We start from the raw sequence: 23598 nt of genomic DNA, 5'->3' as shown, positions 1-23598 counted from the left end.
CATCCTTCTTTGCTGCTGCTGCTTCTTCCTCATAGCATTTATGGTCAATTTTTAGTGATTCAGGGGCAGATTATCTGGGCTTTTTTTGCTCTGCATTACTGTTCATCTTATGGTTCTTTGACTTCGTGATCATCCTTGCATCAGAAGGGTAGTCCCTGGGAATTAGAAACACCGTTGTGCAAACATTAATGTCTTATTACCTGTTAAAAACATTCCTGGAACAAGTGTTTGACCTGGCTTTTTTTTTTTTTTTTTTTTTTTTTTTTAAGATTTTACTTATTTACTTGAGATGTAGAGTTACAGACAGAGAGAGGGAGAGACAGAGAGAGCGGTCTTCTGTCTGCTGGTTCACTCCCCAAATGGCTGCAATGGCCGGAGCTAGACTGATCCGAAGCCAAGAGCCAGGAGCTTCTTCCAGATCTCCCACGTGGGTGCAGGGGCCCAAGGATTTGGGCCATCTTCTACTGCTTTCCCAGGCCATAGCAGAGAGCTGGATTGGAAGAGGAGCATCCAGGACTAGAACCTGCACCCATATGGGATGCTGGTGTCGCAGGTGGAGGCTTAGCCTACTGCACCACAGCATAGACCCCTGGTCTGGCATTTAACACCTACATGGTGCTGGAATTATAGCATAGCTGGTTAAGCTGCTGTTTGTAGCAGCATTATCCCAGTGCCTTGGCGTGAACTCCAGCTACTGTACTCCCAGTCCAGCTTCCTGCTAATGTGCCTGGGAAGGCAGCAGATGGTGGCCCAAGTAGTCAGGATCCTGCCACCCATGTGAGAGACCAAAATGGAGTTCCTGGCTCCTGGCTTTGGCCTGGCTCAGACCTGGCTGTTGCTACCATTTGGAGAGTGAACCAGTGGATGGAAGATATCCCTCTCTCCTGTCTGTTTTTTCCTCTCTCTCTCTCACTCTTCCTTTCAAATAAATAAATAAATCTTAAAAAAAGAATGCCCACATTGAAGCTTCTGGGTGCAAGTTCCAGCACCGTTCTTAATTCCAGTTTTCTGCTAACGCAGACCCTGGGCGGTAGCCATAACCGCTCAAGTGGTTGGGTCCCTGCCAGCCTTGTGGGAGACTCGGATTGTAGTACTGGCACCTGGCTTTGTTCATATACCTCTGCAAGTATTTGTGGAATGAACCAGTGGATAGGAAAGCACTTTCTCTCTGTTTCTCTCAAATAAATACATTTTTTAAAAATTAAAAAGAGATGGGCCGGTGCCGCGGCTCACTAGGCTAATCCTCCACCTTGCGGCGCCGGCACACCGGGTTCTAGTCCCGGTTGGGGTGCCGGATTCTGTCCCGGTTGCCCCTCTTCCAGGCCAGCTCTCTGCTGTGGCCTGGGAGTGCAGTGGAGGATGGCCCAAGTACTTGGGCCCTGCACCCCATGGGAGACCAGGATAAGTACCTGGCTCCTGCCATCGGATCAGCGCTGTGCGCCGGCTGCAGCATGCCGGCCGCGGCGGCCATTGGAGGGTGAACCAACAGTAAAGGAAGACCTTTCTCTCTGTCTCTCTCTCTCTCTCACTGTCCACTCTGCCTGTCAAAAAATAAAAAAAATAAATAAAAAGAAAAAATGCTCCTAACAATTATTATGAGTCTTTTTGATCATTGGGGAAAGAAGTTTGAAGATGATGGCTGAAATGAAGTTTTGGAATTATGTGTAGGATGCATTTAATCTTGCTGTGTTGTCTTTTACCATCAGAGTTATTAAATGTTGGTACAGGCACCTATTCCAGTTGCAAAAGTAACTGGGGCTGGTGTTGTGGCACAGTGGGTTGAGCCGCTACCTACGATGCTGGCATCGCAAATGGGCACTGGTTCAGGTGCTGGCTGCTCCACTTCCAATCCAGCTCCCTGCTGGTGTGCCTGGTTGGGGTGGGGGGCAGCAGAGGATGGCCCGAGTTCTTTGGCCCCTGCTACCCATGTTGGACACCTGGGATCCTGGCTCCATTTGGCCCAGTCCCTGCTGGTTCGGTCATTTGAGGAGTGAGCAGCAGATAGAGGACCTTTCTCTTTCTCTCCTTTTTCTTTTGCTCTCTTTCTCACTGCCTTTCAAGTAAATAATAATAATAAAAAAAAGCAACTCTCTCACAGTCCTAGCATTAGCAGGTATTACCCATATAGCCATACTGAAACTTGGATAGATACCCAATATGTGGCGTTTTGTTTAGTTTGTTTTTGCATTTATTTAGGCTATATGTGTGCCCTGCTTTTTAAAGAATTTAATTAAGATGACTTAAATATTCAAAACATAACGATTAAGAGTAAAAATGTGTGTTAATTCTCAGAGGAATATGTATAACTAAGGTCCTGAGATAAGTTAATTACTGTTTGAATACCAAATTCGAATTTTGCAGCTAAAGCTAAAAAAATAAAATGAGCTGCTTTTTTGAAAGAAAAACTCTTACCATCTACATGGATAATGCAGTCTACTTATAGGCAATTTTAAATATTATATAGAGTTTTTAAGTTTTCTCCTCTCTTTTCCAACTACTTGCTTATTTGCCTCAGTTTTCCTCCCATAAAAGAAATAAGCATATGGAAGAGGGACAGCCCATAGACAATTGAAAGTATAGAAAAAAACCCAAGGAGTGGAAATAGCACTTGTATCACAATGAAGACAGCACCGATTTTGAAGCTGCTTTAAAAATAGCTGTATTTCACGATAAACATCTGTGTTCATATTGCTTTGCATATATTTTCTTCCAGTATTTTTCTTGTATATGTGTATCTGCTTATGTATTTAATGTAGTACTAATATGTTGATATAATTTTATGTCCTGATACTTTTCATTTTAATAAATTTGTTGTTAAATATTCTTTATACCATAATTCATTTCATCAGTTCTCAACTAATTGAAATTTTGATTTTTTTGTTTAGTTTTCTCAATAATGAAAAATATTGCTAATGACATAGATATTTCTCCTTTCTCATGAACTGTTTAGGTTAAATTAACTGAAAATTGAAATGTAGGGTCAAAGACTAAGAATGCTTAATGAGAGAACACAGATTCTTTTAAATCTCTAGCTAAAGACTGACTGCGAAGATGACGCATGAGATACTGGTCTCTAGTATATGTCATAGACTCATCCTCTCCTTTTGAATGTTTCTTTAGAAATGGTTCACCAAACCACCAGCCAGAGCCACCCCCTCCAGTAACAGATGTAAGTCTACAGTTCGACATTTGCTATTTGCAGTGTTTGGTAATACTTTAATGACCATGCAATTTAGTAGAAATGCCCAGCTTTTAGGGAGTATTATTCATTGATGCCTTAAACATTTACTAAATGTTGACCATGAACCAGGTACTTTGTTAGGGACTGAAAATAAGAACCAAATCATATGGGATCCTCACATTTGAAGAGCCCAGCAGTCTAGTGGGGAAGATAAGGACGAAACTTCAAGGGTATCTTCCATAGAAAAAGGGAAGGTTAATATTATGCAAACAACTTCCAAACCAACCAGGCCAGTCTGAGTGTGGAAGTGTGGGAGGGTTTTATGCTGTGTTTTACCTAGTGCGACGAAAGATGATGAAAGATTAATCTAGTTAGTTACCTAAGAATGCTTTCTGCCTTTCAGAACCTCTTGCCAACAACCACACCTCAGGAAGCTCAGCAGTGGTTGCATCGAAACCGGTTCTCTACGTTCTCAAGGCTTTTCACAAACTTCTCAGGTTAAGTCGGCTGCTGCTCTTGTTTCTCCCAGTATAGGAGAGTTGTGCATCCTGGGGCCTCCTGGTTTACATGTGAGACTTTGGGGTGTGTGTGTATGATCAGCACATTTCTCTGATGAAGTCAATATCATAGAACCTTTTAGATTCTCACTAGCTGTAACTGTGCTGTGAAATGCTTTAAAACAAGCCTCTTAGTTTAACCTCACTGTAATTTAAAAATGCTTATTCCATCTAACACTTTTTAAAGTGTATATGCCATATAATAGTTTATCCAGGGTCACTTACAGGTAGTCTGAAATTTTTCCTTTCCTCTCACTATATTGTATTTTACCTATAAAATCCATTTCTATTGAGCACCTTCTGCATACCAGGTATTGTAGGAATATAAAAATGAATACAGCATATACACTTCCTGATCAAAGAGTTCATTCATCACCTAGTATCCTCCCCCCACCAAACACACAAAGAAGAAAGCAAAGTAACACCCTGAGAAACAGGTACACGGGTCATGATGTGGTAGACGGGTGTGCATGAGTGAGGCATTCACTGGTGTTGGGGAGCATGCACGCCACATGTGGTGAATCTGAGCACTGAGAAGAGGCTGTTGATCAGATAGTGGGGCATATTTCAGGCAGAAAGAATATGTTGCTCATGATCATCAGTGTGGTGAAAGCATAGGTCAAGCAGAAAAGTTAATTAAGTGGGAGCTGAGACAGAAGAGGATGCAGGGGCCAGGTCATGAAGGGCCTTATGTACCGTGTGAAAGATTGTGAGTTGTCGCATACTGGTGATGAGGTGTCCTTGTCATAGAGCCCATTTTAGTATTCTGTAGCAAAGAGAGTCTTTGCCTTTGTCACTTATTTTCTTATATTTTTTCTAGGGGCAGATTTATTGAAACTAACCAGAGATGATGTGATTCAAATTTGTGGCCCTGCAGATGGAATCAGGCTTTTTAATGCATTAAAAGGCCGGTATGTAATTAGTGCTAAAATATCAACAAGGTTGAATTTCACATGGGTTTGGATTCAGGAATTCCTCATAGTGCTCTCTACAACTATATACATCTTGTCAGAACATGTTCTTTAATGTCTACCATGTACTAAACAAGATGAAAAAATCCTTTCTTAAATGTGATCCAAAGAATTCCCTGTGATGTCTCGTTTTTCATTTCCACGATGTGTTTTCATCCATTAAGTCTTCATTGTCCTTATCATGAGCCTGTACTGTCCTGGGGATATGGGAAAACAGACAAGGTGCTCATTGTTAGGGAGTTTACTTTTTAGTGTGCAGAGGTAGAGATCTGAACAGTAAGTATGTTAGGTAGTGGTATTTGTTTTGAAGGAAAACAGAACAAGCAAAAATAAGAATCCGTTTCGTCTGGAGAAGAGCTCTTTCTTAAGTCTGGGTGGGAATCGCTTTTGTCTGCTTGCCAATTTGTGGTTCTTGTTAGGATTCACAGTTTTGAACAGGTCATGTGATACTGATGGAAAAACCATACAAGTCAGTGGTAGTAACCAAATATAGTGACTAATCAAACAGATGGTGACATGTGTGTCACAAGGGATGTCAAATCAGATCGGCTGTAATCTTGGAAAATTTTGAAAAAACTGAAATGCAAGAGTTGGAGCTTTGGGGAAGTAAAGAACAGATCTTTCATTTTTAATTGTATTATCTAAAGAGCTTATAAATAAGAGGAATAAGATGAGCAGATCAAGAGGTAATTTAATGTCTTTTTCTAAGAAGTAAGAGGAACAGAAAGAGAGCTTAGGCCATTTAGGAGAGATATGAGAGAATTAACATGCTCTAGTTTACCATGCTGCCATTTGTAAGTCAATGATGTATCCAAAACCTGACCCATAAAACAGTGCGTATATGACCCCTCCAAGGGTCATGTGGTAATCATTTTTTGTTATGACAAAGTACCTGAGCACCTTATTTATAATAGAAAAGGCTTATGTGGCTCACAGTTCTGGACATTCACAGTCTAAGAATAGGCAGGCCCTACTCGTTCTGCCTCTGGTGATGGTTTTCTTGAGGGCAGGAGTCCCAGGGTTGCACAGGGCATAACATGGCAAGATATGAGAGCAGCACGCTTGTGCATCTGTGTCTGTGTCATAAAATCAGCAGAATCGAATGACGGGGGCTCAACCCCAAAGGCCCAGACCAATCCAGTCCCTCGCAAAGGCCCTCTCTAAACACTGTGATTGGATTAAGTTTTCTTGGTGCAATCCAAACCATAGCCAATCACATATTCAAGTGACTGCACAGGCCAGGTAGCGACTGCAAATGGGTGTAAGGTGAAGATGTAATTGCTTTCATGTGTGAGTGATGGCCTCAGATGGCTAGGTCTCAGTTTTCAAGGGAAGCCAAGAGTTTGAAGGTTTATGTAATGCCTCCTGTCCAACTAATTCAACTTAAGAAACAGGAACCCATCCACCTTGAGAGAGCTAATACAACATAGCAAACGAAGGGCATTCGCCTGATGAGCTGCCAGTTTTCAACTCTTGCTTTCTCCTATTAATGTAGAAATGCAAATTCTCCCTTAAAATGTGCTTTTAGAAAATATAAGACTAACCACTCCCCTTTTCTCCCCCTTAGGATGGTGCGTCCAAGGTTAACCATTTATGTTTGTCAGGAATCATTGCACTTGAGGGAGCAGCAGCAGCAGAAGCATGAGGATGGAGACTCAAATGGTACCTTCTTCGGTAGGTCATTCTGGATAAACCAGGACAGACATGAGGAAAGGTGATGGGGTGACTTACGGGCACGCGTGAGGGGACATTACAAACAGCAGATTCAGCATTTGCTGGAAGCAGTGGCAGTCGTTAACCATTGAGCCTCTCGGAGATGCCAGGTGTTGGGTGGACATTTGGCCCAGCGGTTAAGACGCCAAGTCCCGTATCCGAGCACCTGGGTTCAGTACCCACCTTCAGCTCCTAACTGCAGCTCCCTGTAATGCAGACCCTGGGGGCCGCAGTGCTGGCTCATGTGACTAGCTTCCTGCCACGCGTGTGGGAGCCTGGCCTACGTGCTCAGCTCCAGCCTGGGGAGTGAGTCGGTGGCTAGGAACGCTCTCTCTCCTTCTCTGTGTCTGTCTGCTTCTCAGACAAGTTCTTAAGAACAAAAGCTGCTGTGCTCAACACTTTTCTCATGCTTTAATTTTTACAACTAATGCCTGCTCTTAACAGTGGATTTTATTGTTATCTTAACATGTCGATGGAGAAAATGAGACCTGGAAATATTAAACAGCTTGCTCTAGGCCCCACAGCTAGCAGCACTCGAGTAGTGTGATATCCGAGTCCCTCAGAAATGTGGGTATCCCCGGTGATGAGATGGCCTGTAAGAGCAGAGAACTCTCCGTACTGACTGCTGCTGCTTCTCCCTTCTGCAGTGTACCATGCCGTCTACCTGGAAGAACTGACAGCTGTTGAATTGACGGAGAAAATCGCTCAACTTTTCAGCATTTCCCCGCGCCAGATCAGCCAGATTTACAAGCAGGGGCCAACAGGGATCCATGTGCTCATCAGTGACGAGGTAGGGTTTTCAGGACGGTTTTGTCACCAGATGACAGTTCGTCTGTCGGGTTATGCAGCAGGAGCAGGAGCAGGAGCAGGAGCAGGAGCAGGAGCAGGAGCAGGAGCAGACCTGCTGGGGCATTCTGTTTCCTGGACCAGAGAGCTTTAACCTTTGCTTGCTTAGCTCCTAAAATGATTTTTAAAAAACCATGTATCTCTTTGCACATTTTTAGGTAGACTCAGCATTTTTGTTACAAGTTCAAGTAATTTAAAAGATGCCGTTTCTGGGCATGTATGACATGGAAAAATGAAACGGTGTATCTCTTTTCAAATTGTATTCCACACAACCTAAGTACAAGTGTGATTTAGTACTACCATTAGCCATTTAAAAACCACATGACTATACGTTAACAGTTAGAATTTTTGTATGATTCTTCTGTTTCCTCGGACTCATATTCAATTTCTCCCTTAGAATTTTGTTTTCCCATAATTTACTTTTATGCTCAAGCATCTTTTATTGATTACCCTACCAGTTTCTTTAAAACAAAAATTTATTTCAGTCAAAAAGTTTATTTCTATAAAAGTTAAACTTTTTATTTCTTTTGAATAGTTATTACCGATTTTGCAATTGGTTAACAAATATATTACATATTCTACTAAGTAATTATTAAACATTAAGAAGGAATTTATTAGAAGGGCATCTATTAATGAGGTAGATGGAATTATTGCAGGCCCACCCCCGGCCTCGCCCACAGTTAATTCATCTGTAGATGACTATTGCCTGTTGAGCACTAGGATGGCCTGCCGTGCGGTATCAATTCCATCCTCTTTCTCTCCCATAGATAGAAGTGCATTGGAATGTGGTTCAGATAAATTGACAGGCAGGAATGGGCGAAGTTTTGGTTAACTTTTGAATTGTGTACCAGAAACTACATGGTGATGTAATCAGAAATTGCTTTGAGTCGCCTGTCATTTGGCAGTTTATGATCAGGTCACTCTTCCCTTCTAGCGAAAGGCAAGAATTGAAAATCACCTGACTCAAGTGAGGGTTTGTTACCCAGTCATTAGTGCTCATTTTTGTAGTTCCACCTTGGCACGCCGAGGACAGGGCCCCCTAGTAGGATTCTGGAAGAGTGAAACTCATTTATTTGTTTCTGTACAACAAGAGAGTGGAGAAGGAAAATGAAGAGGTTTCTCACAAATGGAAGTGGAACACCTGGGAGTTGGTTCTCCTGTGTAGGCCTCTCAGTGTCTCTGCACCACTTGGAAGATCTTACCTGTTAACCCAAGGAAATGCATACTCCATTTTTAAGATCACTGTTCTAGAAGGCTCTGTTTTTAAAATTAAAGAATCAAAAATGGGAGGAGAAAAGAACCTATATGAAAGATCTCTGCGAGTGAGATCCCAGTGGAAAGAACAGGTCATCAAAAAAGGAGGTACCTTTCTCTGAAGGGAGGAGGGAACTTCCACTTTGACTATGACCTTGTCTAAATAAGATCAGAGTCAGCGAATTCAAAAGGCCTCCATAGCCTTGGCAACTCATGACAAGAGCCTAGGGAGATTACTGACACCATAAACAAGAGTGTCAATTTGTTAAGTCAACAACAGGAGTCACTGTGCACTTACTCATCATGTAGGACCTCTGTCCTTAAGGTGCTGTACATTGTGATTTAATGCTATAACTAGTACTCAAACAGTATTTTTTTTTTTTAAAGATTTATTTATTTATTTGAAAGTCAGAGTTACACAGAGAGAGGAGAGGCAGAGGGAGAGAGAGAGAGGCCTCCCATCTGATGGTTCACTCCCCAACTGGCTGCAATGGCTGGAACTGCGCCGATCTGAAGCCAGGAGCCAGGAGCTTCTTCCGGGTCTCCCACATGGGGGCAGGGACCCAAGGACTTGGGCCATCTTCTACTGCTATCCCAGGCCATAGCAGAGAGCTAGATCGGAAGAGGAGCAGCCGGGACTTGAACCGGTGCCCATATGGGATGCCGGTGCTTCAGGCCAGGGTGTTAACCCGCTGAGCCACAACGCCGGCCCCACTCAAACAGTATTTTACACTTTGTGTTTCTGTGTGGGTGCAAACTGTTGAAAGGTTTACTTAATATATGCTAAATTGATCTAATGTATATAAAGATAATTGAAAATAAATCTTGATGTGAATGGAAGGAGAGAGGAAGCGGGAGAGGGGAGGGTTGCGGGTGGGAGGGAAGTTATGGGGGGGGAAAGCCATTGTAATCCATAAGCTGTACTTTGGAAATTTATATTCATTAAATAAAAGTTTAAAAAAATGGGAGGAGGAAAAAAGAAAATAAGCTTGTTAAGCAGGCTTTTGAAAACTGGTTGGAGAAAACATCTGAGTCCATGGATCTGCAGGAAATACACTTTGCAGCCTGCGAAGCCTCCTTGTGAACCCTTATGGATCTGGGCTAGTCCTTGGGAGCACAGAAGTAGAGGGGGTCATTTCCCACTGAAATCTAAAGTTACCAAATGCCACAGGATCCAAAGATATGCAGCCAACCAAAGTTTTTAATAAACAGCAAGTTTTCTTGCCTTTTCTTTTTTTTCCAGATGATACAGAACTTTCAGGAAGAAGCCTGTTTTATTCTGGACACAATGAAAGGTAATTAAATAGTAAAACAAACATCGTATTCTTAAGAATTTTAAAAACGTTTGTTCCGAGGTGGGCATTTGGTTAAGACACTGCTTGGGAGGGCTGTGTCCCGACCTTGGACCTTCTTGCTGATGCAGACCTTGGGAGGAAGCGGTGATAGGTCAAGTACCACCTAGGAGCAAAACCCAGATTGAGTTCCTGGCTTTGGCCTGGCCCAGCCCTGGCTATGTGTAGGCATTTGGGAAGTGAACTAGTAGATGGGAGATTCCTCCCCACTCCTGTCCCCCAGTCTCTTTGCCTTTCAAAGATGCCTCAAGTATTTGGGTCCCTGCTGCCCACGTGGGAAACCCAGATGTAGTTCCAGGCTCCTGTCTTTAGCCTAGCCCAGTCTTGGCTGTTGAAGGTATTTTGAGAGAGAGCCAGTACATGGAAGATATCTCTCTCTCTCTTTCTCTCTGTATGTCTCTCTCTCTCTCTCTTTTTTTTTTTTTTTTTTTTTAATAGGCAGAGTTAGACAGTGAGAGAGAGAGGGAGAGAGAGACAGAAAGAAAGGTCTTCCTTTTTCTGTTGGTTCACCCCCCAAGTGACTGCTATGGCCGGCGCGCTGCGCCGATCCGAAGCCAGGAGCCAGGTGCTTCCTCCTGGTCTCCCATGCAGGTGCAGGGCCCAAGCTCGTGGACCATTCTCCACTGCACTCCCGGGCCACAGCAGAGAGCTGGACTGGAAGAGGAGCGACCGGGACTTGAACCCGGCGCCCATATGGGATGCCAGCGCCGCAGGCGGAGGATTAGCCAAGTAAGCCACGGCGCTGGCCAAGAAAGTGACATTATTAAAGATTGTTCCCTTCTGTGAGTTGGCCTCTTATAGACAAAGTGTACCTGATGACCTCTACCATTCTCTCCATCTTGCATTGACAAATGAGGACACTGAGGCATGTTTATTTATGGGGCTGGTGATGTGGCATAGTGGGTAAAGCTGCTGCCTGTGATGCCGGCATCCCATATAGGTACTGGTTGGCTCCCTGCTAATGGCCTGGGAAAGGCAGCGGAAGATAGCCTAAGTGTTTGGACCCTACCACCCACGTGAAAGATCCTGGATGAAGCTCCTGGCTCCTGGCTTCGGCCTAGCCCAGCCCTGGCTATTGGAGCCATCTGGGGAGTGAACCAGTGGATGGAAGATCTCTCTCTGTCTTTCTCTTTCTCTCTTTGTAACTCAGACTTTCAAATAAATAAGTAAATCTTTAAAAAAAAGTTTATATTTTCATCTACTTGAAAATCAGTGAGAGAGAAAGAAAGACAGAGACAGAAATAGATCTTGGTCTACTGGCTCACTTCCCACATGTCTGCTGTAGCTAGTAGGCTGCCCAGGCCAAATCCAGGAGCCGATAACTCCAGCCAGGTCCCCACAGGGGTGACAGAAGTGCAAGCATCTGAGCCGTCTACTGCCTCCCAGGATCCCTTAGCAGGAAGCTGGATTGGAAGCGAGGTACTGGGACTGGGACTGGCACTCTGGTGTAGGATGTAGGCATCCCAAGCAGCAGCTTGACCCTGTGGGCCATGATGCCTACCCTGAGGCATGTTTTTTCTTTTATAATGCATATTTGTTACAAATGCTCCTTGACTTACAGTAGTTACATCCTGTTACATCCATCCTAAGTTGAAAATGTTTTTTTTTTTTTTTTTTAAGATTTATTTATTGAAAGCAGTGTTACACACAGAGGCAGAGGCAGAGAGAGAGAGAGAGTGAGTGAGTGAGCGAGTGAGCGAGCGAGCTGTCTTCATCCACTGGTTCACTCCCCAGATGGCTGCCAGTGGCTGGAGATGAGCCGATCTGGAGTCAGGAATCAGGAGTCAGGAGCTTTTTCCAGGTCTCCCACACAGATGCAGGGGCTCAAGGATTTGGGCCATATTCTATTGCTTTCCCAAGTCATAGCAGAGAGCTGGATCAGAAGTGAGCATCTGGGACTCAAACTGGTGTCCATATAGGATGCCGGCACTGCAGGTGGCAGCTTTACCTGCTATACCATAGTACCGGCCTGAAAATACTTTTAATATACCAAACTTCCAGAGTATTACTGCTTAGCAACGTGGTACACTGTAGGGTATCAGTTATTTACCCTCGTGACCGCATGGCCGAGAGCTGCGCTCACTGTGCTGCTCACCCTTACCAGAGGATATTGCACTGCATGGCGCTAGCCTAGGGCAGGTTCAGCACTAAAGTAGAGTTTCTATTGCATACATACTGCTGTTGCACCACTATATGTCCAGATCTCTCAAGTGAGGGGTGGGCTTTTGGCCTAGCAGTTAAGACACCGATTAGGATGCCCACAGCCCATTTTCCCATATTCGAATGCTTAGGTTTGAGCTCTGGTGCCAGCTCCTCACTCCACCTTCCTGCTAACGAACACCAGGGAGGCAGCACCAAAGCGTCAGGAAGTTGGCTTCCTGGGAGACTTGGACTGAATTCCGACTCCCAACTTCAGCCACCCCCCACTGTTGCTCCACCAGTGGATGATGGGAGCTAGCTCGCTCTCTGCCTCTCAAATAAACAGATAAATAATTTGTAAGAAGTTTTTAGTGGAACCACTGGGAGCTGGGGACCAACGGCACTAGTATTCCATTCTAAGTGTGCTGCGGAGAGGGGCTTTGGGGCAGTGGTTAAGTTTGGATCCTGGCTATTCCCCTCCCAGCCCCTTCCTGCTGTTGAGCACCCTGGGAAGCAGCAGGTGATGGCTCAGGTGTCTGTGGCCCTGCCACCCACGTGGGTGACTTGGATGGAATTCTGGGCTTCTGGCTTTCGGGTGGACCTAGTCCTAGCCATTGCAGGCATTTGGGGAATGAACTAACAGATGGAAGATCTCTCTCCATCTACCTCTGTCTTGCTATGTGTTTGAAATAAAATGAAAATTAAATAAAAAATATTAAAAGGAAAAATGTATTTTAATTTTTAAAAATTTATTTGTTTATTTAAAAGGCAGAGTTAAAAAGAGAGAGGAGAATAAATATTTATTTATTTAGAGAAAAGTAAGATTTAAGTCAGACCTCTGGGTAGAGTGGCTGGGAGGGGGGTGTCAAGAATAAACCTTTAAAACAAACAAACAAACAAAACACAGAGAGAGGAGAGAGACAGAGAGAGAGAGATCTTCCATCCACTGATTCAATTCCCAAATGGCCACGATGGCCAGGGCTGGGCCAAGCCAAAGCCCGGAGCGTCATCCAGATCTCTTACATGGGTGGCAGGGCCCACGCACTTGAGCCATCTTCTGCTGCTTTCCCTGGCGCATTAGCTGGATCAGAAGTGGAACAGCCAGGACGGGTACCCATAGGGGATGCAAGCACTCTATGCGGCAGCTTACCCTGCTGCACCACAGCGCTGGCCCTGAAAGAGGTTTTTACAAAGCTATGCTGCCTTTTTTCCTGTGGGTGGTTTCTTCCTCAGGAGAACCCTACCATATTTGTTTTCTCCCACTGTGTTTCAGAGGTGACTAAAGATCATTTTCTCTTTCTCCTTTTTTTAATACAGCAGAAACCAATGATAGTTATCATATCATACTGAAATAGGGGCATTGTGTGCTCAGTGGCTGCTGCTTCCTTCACCTCCTGCAAACTGACTTCTTCGAGACGGGAATGGACAGCAATCTGTAGCACCTCGCCCGTCTGACTGTGTATGGAGGAGTCTGGGCCGTGGAGGCGGAATCCCAGCTGTCTGTGTTGGCTCAAGCTTTCGTGGTACACACAGATCACTGCCCAGCATGCAGCTCTGCAGCTGTTTCCTAGTCACAGTTTCTGGATCCTGTGGTTGAATGTCAGTAGAAACTCCACATCATTTAGGGTGTATGTAGGGCATGATGATGATGAGTACTGTGTGCTGTTGAATGGAAAGATGTTACATATTGTGATATGGAGCCATGTAATTTTTATCTAATATAAAAATGAACACCTATATTCCTAAGACTAGGCCCTCAGTCTCCTTTGCACTGAACATGGGAGCATCTCTGCTTTTTGCCACAGTTGGTCTTTGAGAACTTTGCCAATGAGGAGAAATATGGAGATAATTTTTCTTTTGGTTCCCCAGTAGTGTTATGACCAATAATAATTTTAGTTAACACTCACTGATCCAGGAAGTGAGAGAAATTCTTAATGGATTATCTTGGTCAATCCTCTTAATAACCGTGTATGTATGTAACTGCGGGTGAGGCCAGGGAGACACGTAGTGGCCTTGTAGCATGCGACAGGACAGGCAGCTAGCACGTAGTGATGCTGACATCCAAGCCTGAGCAACGTGGCACTCATTCTTCACCATCCAGCACCGACAACGCCCCCATCACAGCTGTGCTTGCCTGGGTTTCCTCCTGTGGCTCTCCTGATGAATAGGACAAAGCACCGCATGTGAACCGAGGGTTAGCCACTGGGAGAGGCAGACCACACCTTCATGATGATGCACACGTCGAGTCTTGCAACATATTGAACACATAGATGCTTTTTTAAGTGTCGTCAGCTATCGCAATCACAGAATTTTAGGTGTTGAAAATTTGGGATTATCTATAACCAAAACTCACTATGCTTGAATGACATTCTCAAAATGATTTATTAATGAGTTAGGCTAATCCCTGCTTTCATGTTCTCTTCTTTGCATCTTTTCTTGGTTTAGAATGTTCTTTTATTCATGTAGTGTTCTTTTATTTAAGCTTTATAAGAAATTTATTGCCATCCCATTGACATTTTCACCATCTGTTTTTTTTCTTCCTGAAGAACGATTGTGTGGTGTCTGTGTGTGTGTGTGCGCAAGCATGTGAATAACTGTATAGCCATTGATTTTCTGTTTTCACATGAAAGGTTTATCCAGAAGTCTCTTCACAGAATATGTGGAAGTGAACAAAGATAAGTTCAAAGATTCTGTATTAGATTTGGATTTGTGTGTGTGTGTGTGTAAGGCATTTGATAACATTTAAGTGTTTTTTATACAGAAATTTTTGTTCATTAAAATCAACCTGAAACATGGCTAATTTCTCTTGGTTTAAAACAACTTAAAACCTGAAACCAGAAAATTCAGTCAGTGAGCTGTTTAAACTTGACCTGCACAAATTGATGTACTATGCCGAAATGCTTCTTTAGTGAATTCTTCCCAGCCGTCCCCATTTTGAGGCGGTGTTTATAGTCGTATTCTTTTTTTTTTTTTTTTTTTTTGACAGGCAGAGTGGACAGTGAGAGAGAGAGAGAGAGACAGAGAGAAAGGTCTTCCTTTGCCGTTGGTTCACCCTCCAATGGCTGCCGCAGCCGGCGCACCGCGCTGATCCAAAGGCAGGAGCCAGGTGCTTCTCCTGGTCTCCCATGGGGTGCAGGGCCCAAGCACTTGGACCATCCTCTACTGCCCTCCCTGGCCACAGCAGAGAGCTGGCCTGGAAGAGGGGCAACCGGGACAGAATCCGGCACCCCGACCGGGACTAGAACCCGGTGTGCCGGTGCCACAGGCGGAGGATTAGCCTATTGAGCTGCAGTGCCGGCCCCGGCCTACAGTCGTGTTCTGTTCCTGGGACTGGTTCTCAGCCTCAGTGAAGTGAACTCTCCTCTCCTCAGCAGGCCACTGTGATTTTCGTTTATTTCCCCATTTCTGTCTGGAGGTGAGAGTGGGTGGGTGGATGAGGTGACTTTTGAAAGAAATGTTTAATTAATCAACTAATTAATCACAAGTTACAGGGCGAGACAGATAGTTTTCCATCTGCTGGTGTATTCCCCAGATAGCTGCAAGGGCCAGCACTGGGCCAGGCGGAAGCCAGGAGCCAGGAGCTCCATCCGGGTTGCCCATGTGGGTAGCAAGGGCCCAGACACTTGTGCCATCTTTGGCTTTTTCCAGGCACATGCGCAGGGAGCTGGATCGGAAATGGAGCAGCTGGAACACAGCCGGTGCCGTGTGGGATGCTGGCATTGCAGGCATCTACTTTATCAGCTACACCACAGTGCTGGATGCGACTAGGTGGTGTTTAAGGTTCCTTCAGGATCTGCGACTCTGTGACATTTGCTTATTGCATTTGTACATGTGTGTGTGTGTGTGAACTTAGATATGTGTGCATATATACATATACATATATATATATGTTGATTTTTACTTGAAGTCAGGGTTGTTTTAGAATAGTCTTCAGACCTTAAATTTATCAAAAAATCTTTAGGCTTTCTTTAGCTCTCTCCAAAATTTCATTGTGCCAGTGCTATATAATCAGTAAGAATTGCTTTAGTGATACAGCATTATAATTATTCAGCTTGCTTTAAAAACTGTATATGTTCAGTGTTGGTCCCTTCAGCTATAATGCAGATTTCCAACTAGCTTTTTCTTTATGAAAGTAATGTCTAAAATGATAAATACAAACAGTAAACAAGGGTATAACCCCTCTCCTCACCCCGGAATCCCACTCCAGGAGTAATCCTTGAAAACCTGCCCCTATCACGTGCAGACACGCACACACATAGTCTAATGGGCTCACGTGTATTTAACAAATCTTGAATATCTTTGCATTTGAGAATTTATAGTTCTGCATTACTTTTAAAAAGTGGCCACTCCTTATGGATATCATGCAAGTACATGCATTTTCATGAGTGTTTTTGCACCTATCTCTAAGATATATATTCCTAGAAGTAAAATGTTCTGCTGGTGCCGTGGCTCACTTGGTTAATCCTCTGCCTGCGTTGCCAGCATCACATATGGGCACCGGGTTCTAGTCCCGGTTGCTCCTCTTCCAGTCCAGCTCTCTGCTGTGGCCTGGGAAGGCAGTGGAGGATGGCCCAAGTGCTTGGATGCCTGCAACCGCGTGGGAGACCAGGAAGAAGCACCTGGCTTCTGGCTTCGGATTGGCTTAGCTCCAGCCGTGGCAACCATTTTGGGGGAGAACCAATGGAAGGAAGAGCTTTCTCTCTGTCTCTCTCCCTCACTGTCTAACTTTATCTGTCAAATAAAAAAAAAATTTTAAATAAAGAAGTAAAATGTTCTGAACCTCACTTTTTTCACAGTGTGACGGCTGAAATGAAAATAGATGATTTAATATTTCCATTACAGTGAGAGGTTTATATGAAAAAAACGGTTACATCTGAAGCTCTTCTGAGAGGTAGAGTAGCGTCCTGTTTAGCTTTTTTTTTTTTTTTTTTTTTTTAGAGAGATAGATCTTTTTATTTTATTTTTTTATTTGACAGGTAGAGTTATAGACAGTGAGAGAGAGACAGAGAGAAAGGTCTTCCTTCCGTTGGTTCACCCCCCAAAATGGCTGCTACTGCCGGTACCTGCGCTGATCTGAAGCCAGGAGCCAGGAGCTTCCTCCTGGTCTCCCATGCGTGTGCAGGGCCCAAGTCTTGGGCCGTCCTCCACTGCCTTCCCAGGCCACAGCAGAGAGCTGGACTGGAAGAGGAGCAGCCGGGACTAGAGCCCGGCGCCCATATGGGATGCTGGCGCCGCAGGCGGAGGATCAACCAAGTGAGCCACAGTGCTAGCCCCCCTATTTAGCTTTAACCATTGTCTATATTATTTCCTTGAAGTATAGTAGGTTGCATGCAGACAGATCTGCTCCGTAAATCTTACAGGAGTCATTGGGAACGAAAAGGGAGGACTCTTAAGCATTGAGTATTACTTGCTATATGAAATGTGGCTCTGAAGCAGTGTGAGTGTTTGTCCAATATTTTGGCCCAGTAAGAGTGTTTGCCCACATGAGTTATTTGAGAAGTCATGGGGCCGGCGTTTTGGCATAGTGGGTAAAACCACTGCCCGCTATGCTGGCATCCCACATGGGCATCAGTTCTATTCCTGGCTGCTCCACTTCTGATCCAGCTCCCTGTTATTGGCCTGGGAAAGCAGTGGAAGATGGCCCAAGTACTTGGGCCCTTGCATCCACGTGGGAGACCCGGAAGAAGCTCTTGGCGCCTGGTTTCAGCCAGGCCAGCCCCTGGTCATTGCAACCATCCGGGGAGTAAACCAGTGGATGGATGGATGACCTTTCTCTCTCTGTCTCTCTGTGTAACTCTGACTTTCAAGTAAATAAATAAATCTTAAAAAAAAAAAAAAAAGTATTTAAGGGGAGGAAATGGAGGTGTCTTCCTGGCTGAAAAATTATTACAACAGAAGACAAAGACCCGAGGAAGCAGTGTGCACGTCAGAGGCAGATACTCTGTTATCCGACGTCAGGCGCTGGGTTTGATGTGAGGACAGAGAACGCTCACCGCTAAGCAGGAGGGTACGTGGGAAGCTTGGCAAGTGAGGAAGCCTTGGGACCGTGGAACAGGCATTTTCAACCTAGGCATACTAGCGGAGTGTCAGAGCCCTGTGTGTCTGCATATATCCTGAGAAAGTCTTCTGTCCAGGCTCGCTACAGAGATTTAGGCCAGCTCGCAATAACTGTGGAGGGCTGTGCGAAGCTTCAGCGTTCAGTCTGGAAAGTACAGATTTGGACTGCGAGACTTGAAGTCAGGACCGAGCTTCTCCCTCTTCTGGCTTTCTTTCCCCTGGCCAGACCTAAGGATCTGTGATCTGTGAATCATTTTCTAACTTCACTCAGCCATTCATTTGCCTCCTGGGCTACCTGGGGATGGATCCACTACAGGAATTGGATCTCTTGTGGCCCCTGCTGGTTGTTAGGAGAAGTGCGGTTTTAGCAGGGAGGGCACAGATGTCCCACCATTTGCATCATGTGCGTGCTGCTCCGCAGACCGTAATCCTTCATCCTTCCTCATTCTTCTCCCTTAATTCATTTCTTAGTTGTGAGTTATGGCTTTTTCTACTGGAGTACTTCCATTTGTGATTAAGCTTTTGTTCTAGGATACCAGCTTAAAAGAGTAACTTACTACTGCTGCAAAACGGAATAAGCCAGGAAAGATGCCCCTTGTAACACTAGAGTGATGTTGTAGCTTCTGTCTTTTTGCTTCTTTGGTTTTTGCATACATATTTTTCCTTGCTTCTCCTAATGACCTTAGGTTTGACCTTTGACCTTGACCTTTCATGTATTTCCACTTCCTTCCTGTCTTCCTTCTTCACTTCCAGATTTTTTTTTTAAAGATTTATTTATTTATTTGAAAGTTAGAGTTACAGAGAAGCAGAGGCAGAGAGAGAGGCAGAGGGAGAGGTCCTCCATCCTCTGGTTCATTCCCCAATTGGCCACATAGCCGGAGCTGCGCCAATCTGAAGCCAGGAGCCAGGAGCTTCTTCTGGGTCTCCCAAGTGGGTGCAGGGTCCCAAGGACTTGGGCCATCTTCTGCTGCTTTCCCAGGCCACGGCAGAGAGCTGGATAGGAAGTGGAGCAGCCGAGAGTCAAACTGGCGCCCATACGGGATGCCGGCACTGAAGGCAGCAGCTTTACCTGCTATGCCACAGCGCCGGCCCCAACTTTTAGAAGGCTTTAATTTTGAAAAGTTGAGAGGCAGGCATTTAGCATTTGCCACTTGGGATACTCAAGTCCCATACTGGAGTGCCTGGGCTTGAGTCCCCGCTCCACTGCCAGTCCAGCCTCCTGCTAACACGCACCCTGGGAGGCAGCCAGTGATGCTCAAGTACTTGAATCTCTGCCACCCACGTGAGGGCTCTGAATGGAGTTCCGGGCTCTTGCCATTGGCCTGGCCCATTCCCTTGCTGTTGCAGGCTTTTGGGGGAATGAATCAGTAAATGGAAGATCTCCCTCTGTCTGTTTCTGTATCTCTTTTTCTGCCTTTCAAATAAAATGAAAATAAATAGAAACTTAAAAAATGAACATTAAATGCAATTGGGAGCGGTAGAGAGAGGAACAGGGAGAGTGAGCATTCCCATCTGCCAGTTCACTCCCCAAAGGCCTGTGAGGGCCGGGACTGGGTTAAACCCAAACTGGGAACTCAGATGGGAGGCAGGAGCCCAGGCATGTGAGCTCTTAGTGCTGCCTCCCAGGATGCACTGTAACAGAAATTAGAGCCGAGCATGGAACCCAGGCACTGTGATAGGGGACTTGGCCATCTTAACCCCTAGGCAGTTTCTGCTTTCTGATTGCCGTGACACTGTGTTTTCCCCCAATTTTACACACCCTGATCGCTTTCTGTTAGTGTGAAATTGGTCACAAGGAGCTGTCTGTTTTCCTCTCGATATGGAGTATAATTAAATGCAAATTAGTGAGATACCACTTCAGGGCTCAATCTGCAGGCTTCTTTTCGGAATACAGTGTGTCTAAGATTTTGATCTTAACTCTCTAAGTCCAGCACACAGTATTCTCTCCTCCTATTTATTTTTTTCTTCTCTGGAGAGTGTATCCTTGTTTATCTTGTGGTGGTGCTGTGCAGTTGATATAGTGTATACTTTGGTGTCAGATAAGCCTGTGTTCAAATCTCATATCTTGCTCTTTCTGGGATTTGACCTTGGTCTCAATAATCCCTTCAAGCTTCAGCTTTATCATCTTAAAGATGAAATAATACTTCAGAGGAATTTTGCAGACTTGTAAAGGGATATGGAGTCTAAAACACAGTCTTATTTGGTACTGAATACATACTCAGTCGACCAGTAAAGTTAGGGATGCCAGTGACGACAAGGTCATGTCCACATGCAGACAGAGCTGCACGGCCAGCATAGGAACGCTGCCCACAGCGTGAGATCCAGCCTCTGTTTTCCTCTGTGGCTGCTGTTTCAACTGCTTCTTTCTGGCCTTGTATCTCTTCTTCTTGCCCACTGACATCTTTGCCCCTAAAACAAACCACCTGCTTGCAGCTTGTGCATTCTGAGCTCTCGTCTAAACATCTTGCAGTGTGTCTGAAGCAAAGTAGTAACATTCACAACTGGACATGCAGTGTTACCCTTAATATAATAACATGAGTGTTTCTCTTACTTTTTTTTTTTTTTTTTAAGATTTTATTTATTTGAGAGACAGAGTTACAGATAGTGAGAGGGAGATACAAAGAGAAAGGTCTTCCGTCCGCAATTGGCCACAATGGCCGGAGCTGTGCCAATCTGAAGCCAGGAGCTTCTTCTGGGTCTCCCACACGAGTGCAGGGGCTCAAGGGCTTGGGCCATCTTCTACTGCTTTCCCAGGCCATAGCAGAGAGCTGGATCGGAAGTGGAGCAGCCAGGACTAGAACTAGATCCCAGTTCCCATATGCGATATCGGTGCTGCAGGCAGAGGATTAACCCACTGCGCCACGGTGCCGCCCTCTTTGTAGTTTCTATTCTGCTTCACTTTAGCTTCCTACACTGCTGCCCCCTGCTGTTTCCTTCCCATAGGCCCAGCTTAGGCTGGAATAGAATTGTAGTTGTTATGGATAAACTGGGACCATGGTAATAATCTCCCTAGGGATTAAATCATGACAGTGACAATGAAATACGGTGAATAGTGACTATGATACGTGGTTGTGATGTTAGCCAGAGGTCAGGTGATCTTTTAAAACTGATTCTGTTATCTTAGAGGATGTGCTGTGGTTTGGCTATCTTCTAGTCTGGTGGCGTTAACCCACAGAGCTTGGGCATTTGGGAATACAGTACGTTGCCCAGGGTCGTATTACCAATGAGTGGAGGAACTGGGGTTTATATTCAGGACTCATTTCTTCTTCTTCTTCTTCTTGTTTTTAAAGATTTATTTATTTGAGGGGCCGGCGCTGTGGCGCAATAGGTTAGTCCTCTGCCTGCGGCACCGGCATCCCATATGGGCACCGGTTCTAGTCTCAGCTGCTCCTCTTCCCATCCAGCTCTGTGCTATGGCCTGGGAAAGCAGCAGAAGATGGCTCAGGTCCTTGGGCCCCTGCACCTGTGTGGGAGACCACTTCAGATTGGCACAGCTCCGGCCATTGTGGCCAATTGTGGACAGAAGACCTTTCTCTTTGTCTCTCCCTCTCAGTATCTGTAACTCTACCTCTCAAATAAATAAATCTTTAAAAATTATTTATTTGAAAGGCAAGTTACAGAGAGACAGTAAGATTTTTCCATCCACTAGTTCACTCCCCAAATGGCAGCCCTGGCCAATCTGGAGCCAGAAGGCAGGAGCTTCTTCTGGGTACTTAGGCCATCTTTCCACTGCTTTCCCAGGCACATCAGCTGGATCAGAAGTAGAGCAGCTGGGTCTCAAATCAGTGCCCATATGGGATGCCGGAACCACAGGCAGTGGTTTTACCTGCTATGCCACAGCACAGGCCCCACCCATGTTCGTTCTCTCTCTCTCTCTCTCTCTCTCTCTCTCTCTCTCTCTCTCTCTCTCTCTCCCTCTCTCCCCCCCTCTCCCTTTAATTTATTTGAGAGGAAAAGTTACAGACAGCGAGAGGGAGAGACAGAGAGCTGGGCCGATCTGAAACCAGGAGCCAAGAGCTTTCTCTGGGTCCAGGGTGCAGGGGCCCAAGCACTTGGGCCATCTTCTGCTTTCTCAGGCCATGGCAGAGAACTGGCTTGGAAGAGGAGCAGCTGGGACTTGAACTGGCATCCATATGGGATGCAGGTGTTGCAGGCAAAGGCTTAGCCTATTGTGCCACAGCGCTGGCGTCTCCACCCATATTCTTTATTATTTGTTAACTTCTCCACCCCTCCCCCTGCTACCCTCCCTATTTACTTGAAAGGCAGAATGAAAAAAGACAGAGCTGTCTTCCATTTGCTGGTTCACTGCCAAATGTCTACAATAGCCAGGCTGGGTCAGGCCAAACCAGGAGCCCAAAATTCCATCGGAGTCCCCCACATGGGTGCAGGAATCCAAGGTCTTGGGACGACTTCTGCTGCCTTCCCAGACCTCATGAGCGGAGCCAGATTGGATGTGGAGCAGTCTCAAACCGGCATCCAGATGGGATGCTGGCGTCTCCGGCAGTGGCTTTACCTGCCACAACACTGTGCATGGTACATTAAGGATTGCTTTTTTGTAATCTGATTTTCATTTTGCAATGGACTCTTGGAGTCTCTGACACCTAGGGAAAAAACAAATTCTTGACATTTTTGGCAAGCCATCTGACCTCTCAATTCTAAAGCTGAGCTGGCTTGGTAGCCAGTAGATTTAGCTTCGCAGATTCTTGACTGCAGTGGAAAATGTACTAGGATTGGGGACCAGCCTAGCTTGAGTTTAAATCCTTCCACATGAAGTGGGTGTTTAGCCTAGCAATTAAGACACCATTGTTCCTTTTCAGAGTGTGTGGGTTTGATTCTAGCTTCCAGCTAATGCAGACCCTGGCAGGCAGCAGTGATGAGGATGGCTCAAATCCCTCCTGGGGCTGGTGCTGTGGCACAGCGGGTTAAAGCCCTGGCCTGAAGTGCCAGCATCCCATATGGGTGCCAGTTCTGGTCCCGGCTGCTGCTCTTCTGATCCCGCTCTCTGCTATGGCCTAGGAAAACAGTGGAGGATGGCCCAAGTCCTTAGACCCCTGCACCTGCATGAGAGACCCAGAAGAAGCTCCTGGCTCCTGGCTTTGGATCAGCGCAGCTCCGGCCATTGTGGCCATTTGGGAAGTGAACCAGCGATGAAAGATCTTTCTCTCTCTCTTCTCTCTCTCCTTCTCTCCCTCCCTCCTTTCCTCCCTCCCTTCCTCTGCTTCTCTGTAACTCTGTCTTTCAAATAAATAAACCTTTACAATAAATCTAAGGCAAGGAGAGATTAAGGAGAAATATTAACTTGCACGGACGACGTGTGGCCATGCAAACACGTATTAAGGGAATAAGGATATAGCTCGCTGGAGAAAGGGCAGAGGCCCTCCTCTCCTAGGCAGAGATGGGAGGGGAGAAGGACACAGGTGACGGGCAGCCTGGGGAGGAGGGCCACACCTAGTCACATCTGTCTCCCAGAGCCTTGCAGGTCCACACAGAGACAAGATAGGAAGGCAAGGCTGTGTGCCCTCAGCAAA

General features: G+C 45.4%; 1 protein-coding gene across 4 annotated transcripts in view; it reads left to right on the top strand.

Moving 5' to 3' along the window:
* TFCP2 (transcription factor CP2) overlaps positions 1-14808 on the top strand; it is a 68448-nt gene extending 53640 nt beyond the window's left edge. For 2 of the 4 annotated variants that reach the window (XM_070052245.1, XM_070052246.1), the window contains exons 9-15: positions 3121-3169; positions 3585-3678; positions 4559-4649; positions 6277-6383; positions 7070-7212; positions 9766-9817; positions 10466-10651. In XM_070052245.1, the coding sequence (XP_069908346.1) occupies positions 3121-3169; positions 3585-3678; positions 4559-4649; positions 6277-6383; positions 7070-7212; positions 9766-9817; positions 10466-10554 (625 nt within the window). In that variant the 3' untranslated portion in view covers positions 10555-10651. Of the gene's footprint in view, positions 1-3120; positions 3170-3584; positions 3679-4558; positions 4650-6276; positions 6384-7069; positions 7213-9765; positions 9818-10465; positions 10652-13330 lie in introns of those variants that run through there. The other 2 variants (XM_051846295.2, XM_051846294.2) reach the window with 2 other exon arrangements.
* Positions 14809-23598: the final 8790 nt, after the last annotated feature.

Source organism: Oryctolagus cuniculus, chromosome 11 (genome assembly GCF_964237555.1).
Source record: "Oryctolagus cuniculus chromosome 11, mOryCun1.1, whole genome shotgun sequence".
Classification (NCBI taxonomy): domain Eukaryota; kingdom Metazoa; phylum Chordata; class Mammalia; order Lagomorpha; family Leporidae; genus Oryctolagus; species Oryctolagus cuniculus.
The sequence above is the reverse complement of the archived record's forward strand: the minus strand, read 5'-3'. Positions and strand labels throughout refer to the sequence as shown.